The following is a 14,144-nucleotide window of genomic DNA, read 5'->3' as shown; positions in this document are numbered from 1 at the left end:
ATACTAGAGCACTTTTAAACAGGAGACCTAAGAGCAAAGGACAAATGGAAGACTTCAGCTCCTCTTTCGTAAAATGGAAGCAGAAAAAAGTCAAATGAGCTATTCACAGAAACTAACCAGTGACTTCTGAATGAAAGCAATTCCTTTGTCTCAGGGAAAGGTAGTTGTGAATTCTAGTTTACACTGCTCTCTATCATCAGTGTGGGCCATCAAGCGGCAGCGTAGGCCTCACTTTTAGATTATAGTGTTGAAACTGGAATTAAATTTTGATTATATATTAATCTGAAAAATTCAGTCATAGGAAATCCCTTTTTTATATAACCAGGACTGTAGCTGCTCTGATTATTTATTTAAACCTAGTGTGTGTAAGTCTTTCACATTAAGATTATACTGATGACATGAAGTTTTGTTTAGGAAGCCATCAGCTTGTTTCTCAGTACAGACTGCTGAAGGTACAAGCATGCAAATATTTAAGTGCTCTCCTCCTATTCATCACAGTGGAAACACTGTCCATGACAAAGAAAATCCCCATGATTTTACAGAAGAAATCATACTTACGAATATTGTGTCAATAGTTCCAAACTATTATGCATGTTGATTGGATATGTCTCGCTGAGATGATAGAGCTTTTCTAAGGCCTCATAAATGAAAATGATGCAGATAAGTGATGCAAACGCTTCTTCTGTAAACCGAGTAATGTAGCAAACAAGGGAACTTGCATCGGTTGCAACAAGGATGAGACATAAAATTGCAGTCCATAAACCAATGCTAGCTCTCAAAGAAAGATAAGACAATCCATATTCCCTATAAAGACATGAAAATATGATTGCAACAGCTAAATGCAGAGGCATCAAACTGTTACATTCAATATTAAGGAAATGACATCATCTCCAAACTGATTTTTCATTGGCCACACTATAAGACTTGCTTCAGTAATAACATTTTTAAAAAAATTATGGGGGAAAGTCTGCTGCTTTGGAAATGCCAACTTCCACTGATACGAACATATGAAGTTGCCTTATACCAAGTCAGATCATTAGTCCATCTAGGTCAGTACAGTATTGTCAACACCAATTGGCAGGAGCTCCCAAGGGTTTCAGGCAGGGGATTTCCCCAACCCTACTTGGAGATGATCTTGTGGTAGCAAGCATGACTTGTCCCCTTAGCTAAGCAGGATCCACCCTGGTTGCATATGGATGGGAGACTAAAAGTGTGAGCACTATACGATATTCCCTTAGAGGATGGAGCCACTCTTGAAAGAGTAGAAGATTTCAAGTTCCCTCCCTGGCTTCTCCAAGATAGGGCTGAGAGAGATTCCTGCCTGCAACCTTGGAGAAGCCACTGCCAGTCTGTGAAGACAATACTGAGCTAGATAGACCAATGGGCTGACTCAGTATATGGCAGCTACCTATGTTCCTATCTGATGACTGAACCTGAGACTCTTGCATGCAAAATATATGCTCTCTCATAGAACCATGGCCCTTCCCCTCTAACAATACTGTACACTGTTGCTCACATCGTTCTTCACAGATATGCTATTGCCTTGAAGACACAATACTAGCAATCTAGTCTGGGAATTGCTTGAAAATATGGGAGCTCAGTGGGAACTCCCCCACTGTAAAAGGGTTTCGTGGTGATGGCAACTCTCTGCATACAGAAGGATATCCATGCAAATACCCCCTCTAAAGAAATGAATGAATGCTGTTAACAAAAGCTCAGTGTCAGGGTGCATGTGGAGTTCCAAATTCCTGGGAGAGATGTAGCTTTCCCAGGAGTTCACTTTCCCAATTGTTCACGTGCCACACATCCATGGTTACAAAGACTTAACAAAAGAAAAAATGGATGCAGTACTGCACTAAACAGGTGGGCTCTTGATTAGGGATGTGCAAACAGTTCGAATTCAAACTGGTTGGGTTCGATGGGTTGAATTCAAACCGAACCAGCCATCAGGTTCGAGCTGCAGGTTCGAATTCGGACCAAACTGGGGGGGGCGGTTCTGATTCAAACTGGTTCGAGCCTGTTCAAACCTCCAAAAGTGGGTGGGGTGGAAGCTGGCACCCATGGGTACCTACCACCCAACCCCTGATGCAATCGGACACTTGTACGATTTTTAAAGGAATTTTTGAATGTTATTTTTATTTTTTCTCATAGAGTATAATGGGACTCAAACCAGCCCATTATTCCTTATTGTGGAGCACCCATGGGTGCCAACTACCACCCAAACCCCAAAGCAATCAGACACTTCTGCGATTTTTTATGAATATTTGAAATGTTTTTACTTATTTTTCTCATAGGGTATAATGGGACTCAAACCAGCCCATTATCCCCTATTTGGAGCACCTAGGGGCACAAATGTGGGGTGGGTGGTAGGCACCCAGGGGTATGCCAGGGGTGCCTACCACCCACAAAACCCCAAGGCAATCAGACACTCCTCCGATTATCAGTGAATTTTTAAAGTATTTTACAATTCCTCATAGGGAATAATGAGGATTGCAGCAAATGTATTGCTTCACGGTGGAGGGAAAGAGGTGTCCTAGTGTGGTGGGTAATAGTTCCCAAGGGGGGCAAGGAAGCTACCATAATTATTTGAAAGGAATTGGGCAAAGGGCTGGTTTTAAAGTGATTTTTGAAGTTTACGGGTCTTTAAGGTTTTTCTCCATAAGGAAGAATGGTGAGTTGTGGTGTAGTGCACAGAGGGTGCCAACCACCCCCATGGGTTGCTAACCCATGGGGTACTGGGTTTTGTTGTTTCTGAGGTGTTCTGAGTGTAGATTCTCTGGTAGCAAATGAGATTTTCAATGGCAAACCACGAATCCACTCTCATTTGCAACCAGAGAATCTACACTGAGAACGAATCAGAAACAACAAAACAACCCATGGGGGTGGTTGGCACCCTATATGCACTACACCACCACTCGTTCTGGGCCACCCTGGCACTCCCCAAGTGCATTATGGGGCTGCTGAAACCTCCATTCTTCCTTATGGAGAAAAACCTTAAAGATGCATAAACTTCAAAAATCACTTTAAAACCAGCCCTTTGCCCAATTCCTTTCAAATAATTCTGGTAGCTTCCTTGCCCCCCTTGGGAACTACCACCCACCACACTCCTCTTTAGGCCACCCCTTTCCACCCAACGTGAAGCGATACATTTGCTAGAATCCTCATTATTCCCTATGAGGAATTAAAAATACTTTTAAAAATCACCAATAATCAGAGGAGTGTCCGATTGCCTTGGAATTTTGTCGGTCATAGGCACCCCCGGGTGCCTACCACCTACCCCACATTTGTGCCCCTAGGTGCTCCAAATAGGGGATAATGGGCTGGTTTGAGTCCCATTATACCCTATGAGAAAAAAATAAAAATAAAATTCAAAAATTCATTTAAAAATCGTACGAGTGTCCGATTGCTTCAGGAGCTGGATGGTAGGTACCCATGGGTGTCAGCTACCACCCCACCCACTTTTGGAGGTTCAAACTGGTTCGAATTTGAACCAAACTGGGGGGGTTTCGAGCAAAACCAAAACTGAACCTCCCCCTCCCTGTTCGAATTCGAACCAGGCAAACTGGTTTTGTGCACATCCCTACTCTTGGTCACTCAAACAGCCTTGAGCGTGTGATTACTAGACTGGCCACACTCCTGACCCTGCCACCTCCTTGCTGTGCCTCACCTCCACTAGAATGGTCTTTATGTGACACTTCTACACAACGTTGCTGGCAGACGCATGCCTCCAGTACAGCAGCTGACATCAGTCAATGTATGTCTTTAAAGCTTACAGAAAAACAGGTCAAAGATTTTAGATCATTCTGATGCAAGATCTCCCATGATTTCAGCTATAATCATGTTGTAAGCAAGGCTAATGCCACAGAAGAAGAAAATGCTGAAAGGTTCATAAGAGAAAAGAGCCACTTACTTGCAAAATTTGAATAATATCTTTTCAAATACCAAAACTGGCCCCGTGCTACCTAGTATAGTAAGAGGTTGCCCACCGAAGAGTGAGTAGGCTATTCCAGTCATAGATGCACCAAACAAAGATTCTATTGCACTCTGCATATGAAAAAAGAAATTGGAAAGTTATAGATTTTATTTCAGTATCAAGAAAAAGGATGTAGCAGAGTGTTTTTAATAAATAATGGCATATTCCAAACGCTACATTTTAACATGCAATGCTTAGAAGAATATCAATCATAAATATAAGAAAAATATATACAAGTTAAGATTCTGCTTCAAATACAATACATACTATCCGACCATCAGTTGCTTCTCCCAGTAGACCGCCAAATGTGATAACAGGAGACATACAAGCACAGTAGAGAAAGAGAAATGAAGCTAGACACTGCAAGCTGAATGCATCTGTGAAGTCACTCAAAAAGAATGGCGCTTTTCTCTTGATATCTAAAATCAAGCCCCCAAAAAGTCTACAAGAATGAAAAAAGAAGAGACAGACTTTAAGTTCAGCTATACATTTTAAAACATAAAATACCCACGGCTATTACCAAATTAATTTTTAAAATAATGTTTAAGATGTGTTCTTTTCATTGGCTGACATCTATACTAACACTGCACCAACATACCAGCTCTTTCTGTCATGCAACAGGGGAGGAGAGGGTTTTTTATATCTTCCCTTCCCTCTACAGTCACCTGGGGCTTTCCCAGATGGCAGGCTTAATCACGGGATTACATGATTTATCATTAGTCGCAAAGAATTTATCATTAGCCAGAAGCCGAAATAACAATTCTTAGGGTATTCACATAGGGCTGCTTTGATGCAGTGTCCCCTCTGTTCCATTTGAATTTTCCCCATGGGTCTTTCATACTGCTTGCTCCTGGGTCTGTCTTTGGCCAATGGCTTTCTAGAGTCAGTGGGATGCCACGCCTCCTTTTTCTCCTACAATGCATGCGTGGTGCACACTTTGAAAAACTTTCATTTCAGTGAATAAAAAACATTTTTATTTATTTGGTTTTTTACTTGTTTTTAGGAGGTCTTCTGCAAGATCACCCAAATGGCAGCCTCCCTCCCTCCCCACCCCACCCCACCCGACCCATTCTCCTGGCCGGAAAGCAACTGCAGAGTCAGCCAGCCAGGAGGGTGGAGAAGCACAGAGGTGGGTGTGCAAATCTCTTTTTATTTCTCTTTTATTTATTTATTTTTCCGCAGTGGTCAGTGGTCTTGTGAAAGTCCACAGACTCAGCAAAGATGGTGGTCTTGTGGAAGACTACCAACTCAACAAAGATCACCCAGCAAAATTAAAAAAAAAAATGCAAAGAAAAAAGTAGCCACTCTATCACATACTTCTCAGAAGAAACACCAGGGTACTTCAAAGAACCCCAAAATGCCACCACAGAAAGTGGAAGTTTTTAGCACGGGGATAATTCAGGCTAAGCTCCAGTGTACAGGGGGAAACCCGAACTGTGTATGCTCTTCGATACCTCACAGGCACTTTGAAGTAAATCCCCTGGATGTGTGAATGCATACCCACCACTCCTGGGAAACTTCAAAGTAAATTCGTCATCTGGGAAATCCCCTGTGCATTCCAAAACTATGTGTCTGAAGGCTGAGTGGCCTTCAGGCGTAGTTTCAGGAGGCACAGGTCATTGCAGAGGGGAAGGAAAGAGCAGCAAAAATATCCTCTCCCTGCTTGCACGACAGAAAATGCTGGTGTATTGGCACAGCATTAGTCTGGATGCCATCCATTAACTTTTAATACAAAATCTACTTCTTTAAAATACCTTAATGCCTTTATAAGTGCAAAGCTTTGGATTGTGCTTGGGAATACTACTTTACTGTAGAGGGATTAGCAACCAACAACTAGCAATGCAATAAATGGAACAATAAGTGTATGTACATATTAAGAGACAGGCATTCAAATTCACCAATTCTCTTGACCCTCCTCCCCACCGCAGGCTCCATGAAAAGCCATGCCTGATGTTTGGTCATGAATGGAGATGCATGGCATGTGAGAAGTTGCAGGGGGAAGATCCCACCCACACATTTCTTAAGGGCCCCAAGATCCTCAAGGATGTTTTTGTGGGGTGGGGGGAGCTTTGGAGAAGTTGGGTTACACTCACACTTGCATAAGCATAAGTTTGGATACAACCAACAGAGATTCCCAGATGTTGTTGACTACAACTCCCAGAATACCCAGCAGCAATGGTTTTTGCTTGGGGATTCTGGGAGTTGTAGTCAACAACATCTGGGAATCCCTATTATAGGGAACACAGGATACAACCCCATGTTTATAACTAAAGTTATTACTTACCTGCCGGTACGCTGTAATTCTGGTCCTGAGTGCCCTCCAAGTGGCTCTGGGTCTCCATGAGCTGCAGTTCCATTTGGCACACTTGGAATCTTGCGTTTCTCCTACATGGAAGAAAAATGTTATTTTTCTCCCCCTCCCCACTCCAAATCATGGGCTGGAAAAGAAACTACTTAAGGTCAGTGAGACAGTTTTAATGCTTCCAGTAGCCTCTGCAGTTTCCTCCACAAGTGAAAGAAATCATGCAATAGAGTCTAATTTGTAAGGACCATTAGCATCTGACTATGCCAGCCACAACCTGCCAGAGGCAGCTTGAAAACAGCAAAAGTTGGAACTTGCTTATCAATTAATAATAGCCCTCTAGGCGTTAGCACTGGCCTTGCCACAGGGAAAGCATGATCGATTTTAGACACCTGGCAGCTTTACTAGAAATACTGGCAGAAGAGCGGGGTGGGAGTGGGGGGACGGTTCCAGTCAGCAGTCTTCCTCCATTGCATCAATGGGTTCTCACCCACAGCACCTGCTCTGATCAGGAAGAGCTTTCGGGTATTCCAAGAGAATCATGAAATCAAAATAAGAACAGGAACTAGAGGCTGGGCCTATAGTTATTGGCTAGTCTTGTTGACTTGCCTACTGAGGTCCAAATAGCATTTGGCCATGAATTCATAGTCCCGCCACACCACATGACATGGCATCATCATGCTCAATGTTTTTTCACCGGTGAGAAGCAGCCAGGGCAAGAAAATGCTGGTTGACATCCTGACTAACAAAGTGCTGGTGCTGTGTGAGTGCTGCTGCTGCTGCGTTCAGATGGCCTATTCTTCTTGATTTAAAGAAACTAGGTATTCTACTGTTTTAGTCCCCCCCCCCCACATTTCAAAACAGGATACTGAATATTGTGAAAAGTATATATTTATTTATATTTACCTGAGAGGGAACATTTTTGGGAGGCTCTATACGAATGGTTGGGTCCCACTCTCCAGGAGGAAGAACTGTCACCTGATCAAGAAACTCATCAATCCCAGCAACCAAGTCACTACGATCTTTAGCTTTATAGGCAACATCATGAAATACCTGTGAGAGCAAGAAATACCTTGAGAGAAAAGAATACCAGAGAGACAAGCAAATACCTTAAAGGTTTTGCTTATGAGGAAGAAACAGAAAATCCCATAAACATCCACAGTTGCTTCTCAGCAATGCATGCAATTTATTTCCCTGACAGTTTCCAGTGTATCCCACTACATACACCTGCTTCAGAATGCTGAACTCTCTTTCTTAAACTGAATGTGCTACCTTTGACTTCAAATTTAAACAAAATATTTTAGGTGTACTGGAGGTAAAGTAACCCCCAGCACAATGAGATTTATAAATAAGTGTTAAGGAAATGCTGTTAACAGAGAAATACCTCATCGGTCATTAAAGTTCCAATTGACCTGCCAATCTCATGGTACTGTTGGCCTTTTCCTAGTGGTCCCAGAAGAATAAATAAAAATCTATAAATAAATGGAAAACAAAAATATTCAGAACACATTAGTTTTATATAACATAGGCATTTCAATTAAAAGCAAGTTAGAAGAGTTGAAGTTGACATGTTTAACCAGTTCTGCATTACAGAATCTCATGAAGCATTTCAGAAGTTAAGAAAATCAATTTCTCCAAAATGCAAAGGTACAGGTCAAATAAGACATTAATCTAAGTGTGCTTTATACAGAAAACCAGGAAAGCTTTTCCTACTGCTAAGGTCATTGAGATTGTTTGCATGTACACGCGTATACATACATATGATATCCCTTTAGTTGCAGTGAAACTGGGAGTAGGCCTTGGGCTCATGCATCTTCATTAGTTCCCCTGCCACATGTAGATAGTAATGTCTTGCTCAGGAGATTATTTGAATGCCAGAGTCCTGTTAATCATAGATACTAAAACTACTTTCTCAAAGTATGAACCCATACACAGATAACCATGTGATTTCCTGGAATGGATGTAAACTTTGACACAGGGGAGAGGGAATGTGTGAGACTAAGACCATCTCCTGATTTTACTGCATGCAGAAGATCAGAAGAGGAGCAATTCAATAAGTGACAATCTGTTCTTCAAGGCTTGTGTACACAGCGAAGTCAGTTTTAAATCACACAGAGAGCATAATTTTTGTGTAGCATGAAAGCTCTGTGCAGAACTTTTATTCTGGTCATCTGTAGTAGTGTGAACAACTTCGTCAAATCCATGTGATGTTGGTGTCTAAAAATGGGACACCAAGTGGCAACAGGTGACACATCTAATGATTTATAGCTTCCACGTTGCATTCATAAAGCACACACTTTCCCCCATTCCGTTGTTTCTTGATGGGTCCCCCACCCCCACCCACCCATTTCAACCAGGGTTGTGACCTAGTTTCCTTTTTTAGTCCCAGCTATGAATTACCTTGTGGGAATCGGAACTTCCGCTAATCCTGAGAGCAGCACCGCAGGAGCCAATCGCACAAAAGCAACCACAGCACGGTCCAGGAACTCAAGCTCACCAACCAATATGTTTGAAGCTTCAGCTCCAGGAGGAATCTTCTTCATGAAATGCAGGTCAACCTGGGCAATTTCAAAACAAGGAAAGAAAATCATGCAAAGGAAAGAGAACAAAGTGAAACAACAAGAGCAACTAAGACCTGTGAAGACTTTTTGCATTCCATATCATTGTTACAATCTCATCAAACATGGCACATGTTTTTAGTAGTATGGGTGTAAGCTCTAAAAAATTAATTGCTGTGATTTATTAAAGCTTTAATTGAAAATTTAAAAGGTGCATCAGTTAATCAAGCAAGCCATTAGCCCTTCAAAATAGACTCCTTCTTGTGCTCCAGAAAATATTATTCCATGGAATACGGAGCAACAAAGCTCTTTTTGTGTACCCCAGCCATACTGGAGCCTTACAAAAGGCTTTTCAGCCCTACTTGTATCTTGAACAATCTAGATCTATTTTCTGACCCTGCCAGTCTAAGCAAGGGCGTGTGCTTAAAAGCCATGGGCCCACAGAAAGCTAACCATACTTAACCTTACTAACATCAATGTGACTAGTTATGCATGAGTTAATTTACATCCTATTAATGTTGATGGGACTTAGTTGCAACTATCTTTCTTTGTATTGGGGCCATATCAGAAGGATACTTAGTGGCTTATTGAGGGAAAAACTTAACACAATTAGCTCTACTTGCCTTTGAAATCTCCAGGTAAACCCACAAATCCAAGATAAACAGATAAATTCTTCCCTACAAATTTTATGACAAAGATAGGAGGACAGGGTGTTGCTAAAGCATAAACAAAAGGTAAGTTGGACTTTTAAATATTATTAGCTCTTTGAGGAAGCTGTTATAATTAATCAGGTTCCCCCTCCAGGTGTAAATGTATATAATGGATAATTAATTGAGTAATTGGTAAACCAGCTGACAAAATCAGTGGATGGACCTATGAACTAGCATATGCTTAACTGCACAGCAGAAAAGTGGTTAGTAGCCTTTTAGCACTCTGTAATGCATCCTAATGTATCTTGTCCAACACGATATACAGTAGGTTTTACTAGGGAAATATCTAGACCTAAATACACTGGCTGACATTACTCAACATAATTACAATTACTGAAATTAAGTCATTCTTTGAGTAACTCCTGAGTAGTAATACTGAATAACTCAGTCTGGATGTCAGCCACTAGCCCAGCAGTTCCCAGTCTGGGAGTCTCCAGATGTTGCTGAACTACAACTCCCAACAGCCCCAGCTATAATTTATTGTGGCTGGGAATGATGGGAGATGTAGTTCAGATGTAGATCTGGAGGCTCCCAGTTTGGAAACCACTGCACTAGCCACAATCCAAACCAAAAAAGGAGAACTTAAATTCATTGAATTAATGGGCATAAGTGTGCTTAGCTCTGTGTTAGTGGTGGCCATTGGTTATAAGTACTGTTGAGATGAAGGAGAATAATACATGAGCTGACCATCTAAACACAAAATCACAACCAAATTTTAAAAAAACTGTTAACTGCTCTACAGAAAATACTACCAAAATAGGGCAGAACCTTGCTTTTGAAAGAGTAACAGAGGTGAGATTTTTGAGGTTGCTACAGAAAGAGACAAAGAAAGCCAGACACCAGCTTCTCCTTCGCGGCAGGTTTGATCGTGTCCTCACCAGCTCCCTCTGTATGTCCACCAGTCAGGGCCCCTTCAGAGTTCTCAACGGGCAGAGCTGGGCTGTTCTCACCTCACATATACCTGACTGCATGGGTCATAGGTCTTTCAAAGAGGGAACGCTACAAGTGGCAGACATGGCATTTTTGCTACAAAGCATGATTAGAATCAAGACTGAAAGAGGATTTTTCCACCTATGCAACCTAAATAGGTAAACTATCAACAGAGGTGCCCAGTGGCGGAGCCAGACTGCGAGCAGACCATGCCCAGCCGCCGCCCCACTCGACCCCCCCACCCCGTGTCTGACATCAGATGTGGGGCCACGCCCCGGCATCAGATGTCAGACACGGGGGCATGGTCTGGCTCTCGAAAGGGACCATGCGGCACCATTCGGAAGTTAGAGCTTAGGAGCACCTCTCATCCCAGAACGGTCGCTAGGAAAGTGACCCCGTAACTATGCAGGGATTGAGAGCGGCTGCATTAGCATTCTGAGGAGGAGCAAAGAAAAGAGCAGCCATCCACGCTGTAGAGCAATTAACTATCCATATTCCACTTCTAGGCCCTTGGAGGCTGCAAAAAGTCAACTGAAAAAGCCTGACTTCCCTGACAAAAACGAACGCAGGGAAGATTCATGCATGGTTAGGAATGTCTATGCAGGCAGAAATAAAGGAAAGGTAAAATTCTGATAAGGATATTGTACATTTAACATGTTTATGGTCATTGGCAATGTCCATAATCTTTTGGCCGAACTGTTAACTACACTATCTGCAAAGATAATTTTGTAGCGAACTTTTATTCTGTAAAACGACTCTACTGAATTTCCCTTTTTAAAAATGTATTATATTCCAATATAATAAATGCTTCCTAAATAGGGGCAATGCATTCTGCCGGTTTTGTTTTGGTCCGAGATAGATAGATAGATAGATAGATAGATAGATAGATAGATAGATAGATATAAATAAATTTGCTATTCCTTTCACAGTGGCAACAGTTAATTGTCTGGTGTTCATAAACATATTTTATTTGCATTCCCCCCCATAATATCTTCCTAAATGTTATGAAGAGGAAACACAGTGATTCACATAACATGTTCAAACTGATTATCACAGTTTCATATTCTGAGAATTTCAAATTGCAGTACTTTCCCCCATTTGCTTTCATAGTATCAATCTAAACACAAAAACAGTGACCAAATCCAATATAAACTGTTAGTGACCATTTTAATGTCTATCTTACAGCCATCTGTCAGCACCAGTGTGCAGAGTCTTTGATAGTGTTTACAAAGTTGTTTTCTTGCAAATGGCTCTGGCACATAGACAGAACTTAAGCATAATGGGAGTTGTCTGTGTCATTAAATATATCTCAACATTTAAAACATCTCCAAAAATTAAGCCCAGCAAAGCCTCTCTTCACTGTTTTGCCATCTTATGTACATCTTCCTTATGGAAAAATAATTTAAGTTTACATATTGATCCAGTACCAGAGAATTATCACTGATCGCTTGAAACGTAACAGTGCTTCTTAGGAAGGGATACATCACAGATGGAGTAAAGCATATGCACATGTCTGGATAGGATTTGGAGTGACTTTTGATTGAAAGACAGTGAATTCGAGGCCTCCTCTACTGTGGTAGAAAGGCACCTATGTCAGTGTATTTTTGTGGAGGGGTTGCCTGTGTAAATCCTGCTGCCTTCTGCCCCCCATCCCGCCTGCAACTAATCCAAATAATAGCCAGCCAGAGTCTTCATTTGAGTAAAGTGCAGGAAGTTAAGACAAACACACCCTGTAAACAGGGGCAGATTAAGCTTTTTGCCGCCCATAGGCTAAAAGGCTTTTGCCACCCTTTTACCTTCAACAAAAATGGTTTGCCTCTTTTTGTAATAAGGTAGAAGTGGGGGACATTCTCCTCACCCACTCCACCCTTGCTGCAGCCAACACTGCCCACAGAGAGGGGAAGCAAAATTTGAGGAAGGGCAAAATTTGTTGCTCCTTAAATGTTGCCGCCGTAGGCAAATGCCTACTCTGCTTCTCCATTAATCCACCACTGCTTGTAAAAGTAGGCACCCCTTTAAAAAAAAAAGAGTTCATATGGCACAATTGTGTCTGTGTGGACAACAGGCCTCTGCTGCTCCTACAAGTGCAGCTGCCGGAGGTGTGGGTCACTCTTTGCTTAGTTAGCAGTTTACCCCCGCTAACCAAGGAAAGAGGCACCTTTTAGAGTGGTGATTATCTTATATTTAGCGGGGTGGGTGCGTGGGTGGGAAGCAACTTTCCCTATCCAATCCCAGCACAACATTTTTCCAGTGGTTGTTGCTGGTGTCTACCCTAGGTTTCTTTTTGATTGTGAGCTCCTGGGGGACCCATTATATTTATTTATATATTAAATAATAGTACATATTTTCTATGCAAACCACTTTGAGAACCTTTGTTGAAAAACAGTATATAAATATTCAGGGGGAAAGCAGGAGGAGCTAGAGGGTCAGAGGAAAAAGAAATCATGGGTGCATGAGACCTGTGAAGAGCTATGAGGATGCAAACTTTTCACAGGCCACATGCACCCATGATTTCTTGTTCTAATAATTTTCTAATGTCTTTTGCCATGCCTACTGACTGTTTTTGATATGGAACAAAATGGGGGGGGGAGAAAAGTGAATCTGCAATGCCCCCTTGACCAGATCTAGAAATAATTGGCCAATAAATGAAACAAACTCTGCATAACCCATTCCTAAATTAGCATGGGCCAGTTTGGATGATGCTTTAGCAGCCCACACAACTACAAAGTGGATGCATTAGCAGTGCATCCATCATAACATCCTCTGCAGATATCCTGACATCAACCTGGAATATCCCTTTATCGCGTGGTGGGAGGCTGTTCATCCAAATGATCCTCTACACATGTTCCAAATACCACTTTAAACAAGTATTTGAAGCATGTATCAAGGGACCAGTCAGATAAACAGACCCCCCCCCCCACATGAGAGAGAGAGAAATGCTGAGAGGGCATTGGGATGTCCGCAGAAGATGTCACAATGGGTGCACTCTCAGCACTTCCCCTTTCTAATCACATGGGACAATAATGCATCATCTGAACAGGCCCCAGGTTGATCTTCCTCCCAAAGTCTAGCTGAGAGGGCATTGGCATGCTTGTATGTCCTGGGAGAGAGTTTTCAAACAGCTTCATGAGTTAATGTTGATGACTCTGACCTCCAGGCGAAGAGCTTCCTATTGCTGTCCAGCAGGAATACATATCAAGGACAAGCTTTTCCCTAGAGATCTGATTGCCATCTCTAACACCTAGGTTATCCAGTTGTGGAATGGATAACCCCAATGCAAGATAAAGTACCTGGAATGGAGAATTATAAAATTCTGCTAAGGAAGAACTTCTAACAGGTAACACTTTTTCTCCGCCACCAGATGATATTGTGTTTTTTAAATGTTTTTATCTCTCTCTTCTTCCAAGAGCCCAGTATAGTGTACATGGTTATGTTTATCTTCACAACAACACTGTGAAGTAAGTTAGCTTGAGAGATAAGTGACTGGCTCAGAATCATCCAGGGAGTTTCATGGCTGAACAGGGATCTGAACCAGTCCCCAGTCCAGGTCACACACTCTAACCACAATTCCACACTGGCTCTACTGTCTTATAAAATTACTATTCAGTCTTTGTTTTATTTGCAGGGGAGGATAAACAGATGTTTGGGAGTTTTTTTAACTGATTATATAA

The 14,144-nt window shown here is 41.9% G+C and overlaps 1 protein-coding gene across 6 annotated transcripts in view; it reads right to left on the bottom strand.

The window, feature by feature from the left end:
* SLC4A10 (solute carrier family 4 member 10) overlaps positions 1 to 14,144 on the bottom strand; it is a 287,150-nt gene that overhangs the window by 74,151 nt on the left and 198,855 nt on the right. For all 6 annotated transcript variants that reach the window (XM_053261350.1, XM_053261339.1, XM_053261367.1 and 3 more), the window contains 7 exons: positions 8,676 to 8,833; positions 7,660 to 7,747; positions 7,182 to 7,328; positions 6,258 to 6,358; positions 4,241 to 4,415; positions 3,911 to 4,044; positions 559 to 804 (listed from right to left, as the gene is read on the bottom strand). In XM_053261350.1, the coding sequence (XP_053117325.1) occupies positions 559 to 804; positions 3,911 to 4,044; positions 4,241 to 4,415; positions 6,258 to 6,358; positions 7,182 to 7,328; positions 7,660 to 7,747; positions 8,676 to 8,833 (1,049 nt within the window). The remainder of the gene's footprint in view (positions 1 to 558; positions 805 to 3,910; positions 4,045 to 4,240; positions 4,416 to 6,257; positions 6,359 to 7,181; positions 7,329 to 7,659; positions 7,748 to 8,675; positions 8,834 to 14,144) is intronic.

The sequence above is a fragment of the Hemicordylus capensis genome, chromosome 1 (assembly GCF_027244095.1).
Source record: "Hemicordylus capensis ecotype Gifberg chromosome 1, rHemCap1.1.pri, whole genome shotgun sequence".
In the NCBI taxonomy this organism is placed as follows: Eukaryota; Metazoa; Chordata; class Lepidosauria; order Squamata; family Cordylidae; genus Hemicordylus; species Hemicordylus capensis.
The sequence above is the reverse complement of the archived record's forward strand: the minus strand, read 5'-3'. Positions and strand labels throughout refer to the sequence as shown.